At 34.9% G+C, this 8199-nt stretch overlaps 1 protein-coding gene and 1 long non-coding RNA gene across 3 annotated transcripts; one reads left to right on the top strand and one right to left on the bottom strand.

Annotated features, from left to right (window-relative positions):
• Positions 1–1128: 1128 nt before the first annotated feature.
• LOC106298847 lies at positions 1129–2712 on the bottom strand. Of its 2 annotated transcripts, XR_001261578.1 has the most exons (3): positions 2292–2712; positions 1638–2199; positions 1129–1505 (listed from the first exon to the last, which is right to left on the bottom strand). It is a non-coding gene; the product is annotated as an uncharacterized LOC106298847 (long non-coding RNA). The 2 variants fall into 2 exon arrangements; XR_001261577.1 differs by having other exon boundaries at positions 1129–2199.
• Positions 2713–5006: 2294 nt separating this feature from the next.
• Positions 5007–7405, top strand: LOC106296793 (inactive GDSL esterase/lipase-like protein 25). The gene is made up of 5 exons (XM_013733020.1): positions 5007–5313; positions 5394–5509; positions 6236–6436; positions 6511–6763; positions 6857–7405. Exons 1-5 carry the CDS (start codon positions 5046–5048, stop codon positions 7231–7233), a joined length of 1215 nt encoding a protein of 404 aa, XP_013588474.1. The 5' UTR covers positions 5007–5045; the 3' UTR covers positions 7234–7405.
• Positions 7406–8199: the final 794 nt, after the last annotated feature.

Consider the following 8199-nt stretch of genomic DNA (forward strand, 5'->3'; position numbering starts at 1 on the left):
TTTTCTAATGAGTTCAAAATTGTTTTTCTGATTCATTTGATAGTGGTTAGAAAAAATAGGGTATTATTTTGTTTTAAAGTTGTTTAGATCAAAGAGGAATAGCGTAAGTGATTTTCAGTGATCAATTGAAAAAAAAATAAATAAATAACTAATAATTGCACCAAAAAAAATATAGTGTCCCATAGTGGTTCTGTTACAAATATATGTTTTTTTGTAACTTTCTAGTTATATGTTGCGAATGGAGTAGTGTGAAATATACAATCCATTTGAACGTGTATTACTCCTACACTAAATTCAACATTGGCTTTTTTAACACATTTAGCAGAAAATATGCTTGTAGTTCAATATTTTTTTGTTTTTCTTTTAATTTTAAGAAAAAAACTAATGGACTGCAAGTAATTATAGCCTTTTTACACACAACTTAACAATACAAAACAAAAAAATATTGTCTATAGTTTATATATGTATAATAAAGGAAGAAAGATGTATTTCTTAATTGTTAACGATGTATTTTATATTTTGATTTTAAAATTGAAGTATCATGGCTTCTTCTTTTTTGTAAAAAGAAGTAACATGGCTTTGAAAGATGTATTCTCTCGATGTAAGTTTTAGAAAATAGATTGATGAGAAATATGTTATGTTGTGTTCCTGTGTGATGAATTTTGTACATTTTGGTTAAATGTTTTTATGTGCAGCTGATAAAGTGTAGAGATCGAAGTTACTTGTATACACAAAGATGCATTCGGCTGTAGAATTGTTTCTTCACTTCAGGAGATTGCTCATTAAACCTTCGAACTCCATCTTTCATCCTCTCTAGAAGATCGACTGAAACGCCATGGTTGATCACCTAGAAGAACCCTCACTTCTCTGCTGCGTCTTTAACCTCATCAACCGTATTCTTGCGCTTAGTCTCGTCCTCGAAGACTCGTCCTTCGAGATCTATCGTTGGGATCGTCGTGAGATGTAGCAAGTCAGAGGAGAGCGGCTTGGGGTTTTCTAGATTGGAAGGTGGTCGTGAAAGATGCATGGAAGCAACTTCCGTTGTTTCCAACGTGTTATTTGTTTCTACAAAAACAGAACCACTGTATCGATATGGGACAAATTGCTAGAGACAAATCACTTACCATATTAGACAAGAAGTTATTACTGGCTCTAACACAGTCTTATTAGACAAGAAGTTATTACAGGTACACATCCTAGTTAAAATAAACGTGCATGAGCCTCCACGTATCCTTATTAAAACATAAATTAAACGTGCATTCTTAGATCTTGAAATATAGTCCAGAGGTACCATCGAATCCTTTGGATCTGTAGAACTTCGAATACTTTGTAATGGTGGTGTCTGTCTCTATAAATGGGAGGTTTTTGTTGAGACATAAGCTCTTTGATAGGTACGTAAATTCTAGGATTAGCCATCAAATACAAACTAAAGAAGCATGCCACTGAGATACATGCTCCAGCTGCATTCGCCAAAACACGCTTATGAACTTGCCGTTTGTAATAAGCTGCACAAATGCTCAAAATGATTAAAAATATTGATCAAGCTACAAAATGGTAGGTAGGTTAGTTAGTTAGTTAACCTAGAGAAAGTCTCCAACGTTGACGACAAGAGCTCCAAGGACAGGAGGAACATCTACCCAGTATTGGTCATGGAGAACTTGAAGCCCTCCGACATGGTCTTGTAGAAGAACCGTGAGAAAAGAGTTGTCTGAGAGTTTGGTTAAGCCTAGAGTTAGGCTGAAGACACGGTTGGTAGTAATGGCCGAGCGCGAGCAATAAATTGGTGCATTCCATGTCCTTGAGGTGATTAGTGTGTATCCTAGAGCTTATGAGATAAGTTCAAAGAGCATTTTACCTACTTTCATCACTTCCTTTGAGTATTCAACCATTACTTCCCTAGCAAATTATGCGACCAAACAAAAAAAAACACATAAGAGACGTTTTATTCATTTGTGTGAGTTTTTGTAATAGAGACAGAGATTCCTTTCCATGCTTAAAATGGTTTTATGTTTTGTTTCTTTCCCCTTCTTCTTTTCTTTAGAAGTCGTTTTAGTTGCGGTTTTAGCCAGCGATGATGGCTTTAGTGCACTCTTTGGGTTAAGAGCTTGCCTGATCTTGATAACTGTTCATGCCGTTCCAAGGGCATGCTCTGCTGCTCCAAGCCCTGCGTTTGTCACCTCCGCTGTCTTTGCTCCATAGCTACAAAATCATATCAAAAACATTAATCATCAATCAAATATAACAATGAACACAACAATAGATTTTGTATAATATTGTAAGAAGTTACTTACATGTGACAGAGATCGACAATTTCAGTAATGATAGTTGAAGATGTTTTCATAACGTTAGAGCATCGTCCGCCTCTCAGATTGGCAAGGAGAGCGTACATAGACACCATCGAAATTGGTTGCAAGGAAAAAGAATGCTTCTGGATCTAGTTTGAGTTGTACTGCTCATCACAGAAAAGGACCGATATTTATAGCTGAAGCTTCACCCGATTACAATGGGAAATGAAGAGGTAGATTGAATGATGCAAGTGGGCAGAGTGGAGTAATCACGAAAACTCGGAGTAAAGAACAAATTAATGGTAGGTTGAGACGTCACGGGGATCGGAACAACGCTTGGAGTATGTGGAATCTCATCAGTCCAAATCACAGGTGCAAGAGGAAGACGACGACGAAACCTAATTCAAAATGGATCTCTTTTTCAGGGCTTTAGATATGGGTCTAATATCATTATGCAAAAAAGCCCAGTTTAAATAAGAGTATTCGGTAATCGTCTGAGAATAAAAAAACGCGAAAGCTCTGGTGTGGTGACACATGTCACGAAAAGCCCCACCCTACCTGATGACGTGGCTTAATGAGGAGAGAGGCAAGTCTCATTTATTGTATAAGATAGGCATTTACAAAAATAAATGCTATTTTAACTACTTTTCTCGCTTTGATACTCATTTTATTGGTTTTCCAAAACTCATATAGTTGTAGCTTTTATTTTAGAGATAGAGAAAGATGGGAGTCATTTGTATGTAGACCAATTTGGTCCAACACATATGATGCTTCGTATTTTTGATCATTTTGGTCATTTTAGTGCTAGCATTTATATCTAATAGGCATTTGTACGTAGACCAATCCAAGAAAAAAATAGCATAACTAGAAAAGTGTTGGACCAAATTGGAGTTTTCTATAAAATGAAAGACCTAAAATATAAAAAAAATACATGGGACACATGTCAGTAAACCTCTTTCCATATGCGGAAAAAGTCTACTTTATATATATACAAGATATGAGCCCGTTGCGTTACAACGGGTTTTGTTTGATGTTTTAATTTAATAAAAATTATAAAATAATAAATTATTTTATTATAGTTTTATAATTTTTTTTTCATATGTTATTTGAAATTTATTTTATAACTAAAACTCGTTTTCACATATAAGTTCAAGTTAATATTTGTATCTTATAATCATGGTGCATAAATGAATTGTTATAAGCTTTGTACATAGGATTAGAGAAAATACTATACCTAAACGTTTAAATTGAACACAACCTGAAATAAAAAATTGAACGAAAAGTAAAAAGAAATGAAAGTCAAATACACCAATCGGATCAATGACAACATTGTACATATTTTCTGTACCAATTTAATGTTTTATTAAATAAGTTTTAAAAGTTTTATTTTGCTAGGATTTTTTAAAAAAGTGAAACATTTTATTTTAAGAATTTCTTTTTGAAAAAAACATATACTATCAGATTTTTTTAAAAAATAATAGTTTGGAAATTAAAATTTTTTTGCCTCAGGGTCCGTGACACCATTGAGCCGGTCCTGCTTCTTCGTTTTAGGCGTTTTGTTTATGTAATTTATTACGGACTAGATATTTGTCCGCGCTATTGCGCGGGTTCCTTAATTCTTTTGATGCATATTGTAAAACAAAATCATATACTTTTTGTTAGAAAACAAATCAACTAAATTTACATACATAGTCAATACTTGAGTATTGAACAAAAAAAAGTCAATACTTGAGTTACATGTACTGACTCAGGTAATGTTAAGCGTGACTTTTTGGAATTAATTATAGTGATGACTAAACATATAGGAAACAACAAATGATTGGATTTATTATCATCTAAACATAAGAAATCATTTTGCTTCTTACTTTTAAATCAAAGTTCTGCAACTGATCAATGATACAGATAGCCATATTCATTTTCCAGGAACGAAGACTTTGAAAGAATTATATGAAAGTATATTCTATGAATAAAATATATTGGCTCAAAGAAAAAGAAAAGAGAATCCACCTCAAAAATAATATATATAAATAAAATTTTCTATACTTCTTATTAACTTCATTGTTGACAATGCGTTCATTTTTATAAAGACAATGCTTTTATTTCTATTAGTATTTGAAGAATGAAGCTTGAGGAAACTCAATTGAAATTTTTGTGAATTATGCGAAAAGAGAGTATCAAGTTGTGAAGAACAGAAAATTCAATCTGGATAAAAAGTAATTATAAACCTGTATCGATTTCTTTCCTCACTCAAAACCTAAAAGATGATTAAAAAGGTGAAACTATGAAAAGAGAGAGATAGAGAGGGAGATGAAATAAACAAAGCAAAAAAATAGGTTAAAAATTATATAGAAGATAAACAGTTTGAATCGTGAGTATTGCAGTTATATAAATGACATGATTCACTTTAAACGTGGTGGTAATGCTTGAGAAAATTTTGGGTTTTGAAATTTTACGGTTTTGAAAATTATGGATCGTAATATTTTTTTTGATTAGAAAATTTTTACTTTAACCTTTAGTTTTTTGTTTAATTAATTTTTTTTTAAAATATAAACCAAATGACAAAATATGATTGGATGAGTGATTTGTGTTTTAGTATATAAGGGATTAGAGAAATAATTCCACTTCTAAAAGACTAACCACGAAAACCCATGAAAAGTATTAGAAAAAGAAAAATACTAATTAAACAAATAATTCCACTTCTAATACACTAACGATGAAAAGTCTTTTGATATTTTTGTTAAACAAATGCAAAAGTAAATCATGTGGTTTATGGCGAATCAAACAAGACGACGTCGCTTCACCATAATGGCGAATCCCAAATCTCACCTCTTCTCTCTTCTTCTACTCCACTTCTCAACCGTCTCCTTGGCCCAGACGCTCTTCGTCTTCGGCGATGGTCTTTACGACGCCGGCAACAAGCAATTCGTCTCATCGAATCGTGTCGACGCTAGCTTTCCTCCGTATGGTATAACTCTAGGAGAGGCTACGGGACGGTGGTCCGATGGTCGCATCGTTCCCGACTATCTCGGTAATGTTGAGATCGATGGCTAGGGTTTTATATTCGTTTGGGATTGGATTTAGTCTGATCTTGTTACTTGTTCTAAGCAGCTAGTTTCATGGGTATTTCTCAAATCCCTCCGATTCTCCATGGCACGGCGGATTTCTCTCACGGAGCTAACTTCGCCATCGCCGACGCCACCGCTCTCGGGTCCCCTCCGGAGACGGTTAGCTTTTTCGATTGATCGTTAAATCTCACTGTAGAATTCAAATTTTTAAATAAGGAGAGTTCTGGATGTTCGGAATTTAATTTGGTTCGGCTCGATTTTTTTTGTTTGTTTTTGGTTGTAAAGAAAGATATATGAAATTTGATTTGTCTTTTTTCGGTTTTTGGTTTGGTTTGAGTAACAAAACTAAAAAAGATTCTGGTCCAATTCGGTTCAAGTGCTATGGATAATTTTGAATGATTCAAATAATAATATATGGTAATTTGAACTTTTAGATAAATTATTGGATTATTCGGATTTTTCAAATAAAAATGTAAAGTTGTTTGGATAAATTTGAATATTTTTGATAACATGATTTTTTTCAAATAGTTTTGCAGTATTAGCTTAAATTTTTTTGGGCAGCCAATATTTATCTAAATATAATCATTCTATTTGTATTTGTGTTTAGATATTTGTATTCTTAAAAGTAAATATAACCAACTTTTTTTAAGCGCATAAATTATATTTTAGATATTGGGTTTTTTCGTTCCGTTCTGGTTTAGTTTCTGTTTGTAGATAAATAAATGCGGATATTTATCAAATCTTATTCGGTTTTGGTCTGGTTTTTGGATTCGGTTTTTTGGTTTCTGGTAAAAATACCCAGGCATAATTAGGATGGTAGAAATTAGGTCAACGCCTGAGGGAGTTTAGGTTAAATAGATTTTGAATGATTCTTGTTTCTAACAGATGACACTGTCACAACAAGTGATCAAGTTCTCTGAAAACAAGAACAAATGGACACCTCAAGCACGTTCTGAAGCTATCTACTTGTTCTACATTGCCTCTGATGATTACTTGAACTACGCCAAAAACAATCCGAATCCCTCTGATGATCAGAAACAAGCTTTTGTGGGTCGAGTCATCGCTGCTATAGAAGCAGAACTAAAGGTATAAACACACAATCTTTGATTAGTTCCCTATATGTTTTTTCTGTTTGTTCTCTCATCTACCTGATTTTTCAGGTGATTTACGGGTCTGGAGCTAGGAAGTTCGCGTTCCAGAACTTGGCACCGTTGGGTTGCTTACCGGCAGTGAAACAAGCAAATGGAAATGTTCAGGAATGCGTGAGGTTGCCTTCTGAAATGGCTGAGCTGCATAACAAGAAGCTGTTGCAGCTCTTGGTTGAACTCTCACGACAGCTCAGTGGTTTCCAGTACTCGTTTTACGACTTCTTCAGCTCCATCCAAAACAGAGTTATCAAGTCTAAGACTTACAGTAAGTCTTTTACTATCACCATCATCATCAGCATAACTCATAAGCGTATTTTGATATTTGAAAAACTTGTGACATTTATCATTTCTGATGCAGCGTTTGAGACAGGAATGGCTGCTTGTTGTGGAACTGGCTCTGTCAATGGAACCAGTTGCTCCACTAGCAATGTATGCGCTAAGCCTGAAGATTATCTCTTCTTCGACGGTAAGCATTTGACACAAGAAGGCAACCTTCAGGTTGGTCATTTGATATGGGGATCAGATCCGGAAGTGGTTGGACCAAACAATCTCAGAGAGCTTCTCTTCCTTCCTCTGGACATTACAGTCACCTTAGCTGATATACAGGAAGCTATGGTCGCTACAATGCCGAGGCAGATCAAAATAGAGAGTCTTTATGATATCAAGAAGATGGAAGCAGAGATGGAGAATCAATGGCTTTATGAGGTTGATAAAGCTACCTCCTTTCTTATCTAAGCCAGAGAGTTATAAAGGAGCTACTGTAATAACGAACAAACAAGAAAACTGAGACAGCTTTGTGGTTTTGTAATAAAGCAATCAGCCTTGAGTTTAAGATTATCCCAAGCAGTTTTAAATCTGTTGTGACATTCAGTTTTGTTGACAGATTATAAGTACTTAATTATATATTTTCTATATTTCTAAAATATCTATGTTTTTGTATTTTTACGCATAAATAAATTTTGATAATAAATATATATATTTAATGTTTATTTCAAACATTTAACTTTCTTAAACATAGGATCATTGATGGTCTGGATGAATAGAAAAATGTTGTAGATAACCGTCATACCATTTATTGGACACATGTACAGTTATTGATTCCACCGACGGCAGTTTCCAAGCCGCCAACCCACACAGTACATAGATAATCTGATTTAATTTCACAAACCTTTTATTGGTACATATATGATATTTATTACACAACACAGAGCTTGAAAGTGAAAGTATTGTAATTACGCGGAATTGACTGCGTAGAAGTAGAGCTCATCGGTTCGGTTGTTTGTCGGAAGTTTTCCTCCATGCATGAGGAGACCTTTCTTTCCATATACGGTGGCAGTTGTGTACGCCGACCAACCTCGTGTGCTCGGTTCATCTCCTCCTCCAAACCTCTCCCACACCAGTGTCTCCGTGTCCAACGCGTAACCCTCATCGGACAACGTCCCTGGACCCAAATGTGCCCTTGGGTCGGGCCAGGTCTCACCTCCAAATATAAGTATATATTTTCCCACAACTGCATGCGCAAACACACTCCTGGCGGAAGGTTTCTCTCCTCTAGTCTCCACTTCAGTCCATTTTTGAGTAACCGGATCATAAAACTGCACGTGATCAGACTCGTAGTCATTTTTCCCATTAGGATCAGGAGAAGTCGCAAACCCATAAACAACCCAAATCTTTCCTTGCACAACAAGGAATCCAGCTCCT

Source organism: Brassica oleracea, chromosome C6 (assembly GCF_000695525.1).
Source record: "Brassica oleracea var. oleracea cultivar TO1000 chromosome C6, BOL, whole genome shotgun sequence".
Lineage (NCBI taxonomy): Eukaryota > Viridiplantae > Streptophyta > Magnoliopsida > Brassicales > Brassicaceae > Brassica > Brassica oleracea.

Bases quoted from the DNA above. Each gene is read 5' to 3' on its own strand.
- LOC106296793 (XM_013733020.1), top strand. From the start codon at position 5,046: ATGTGGTTTATGGCGAATCAAACAAGACGACGTCGCTTCACCATAATG. The intron at 5,314-5,393 runs GTAATGTTGAGA...TGTTCTAAGCAG, and splicing joins CATCGTTCCCGACTATCTCG to CTAGTTTCATGGGTATTTCT. The intron at 5,510-6,235 runs GTTAGCTTTTTC...TGTTTCTAACAG, and splicing joins TCGGGTCCCCTCCGGAGACG to ATGACACTGTCACAACAAGT.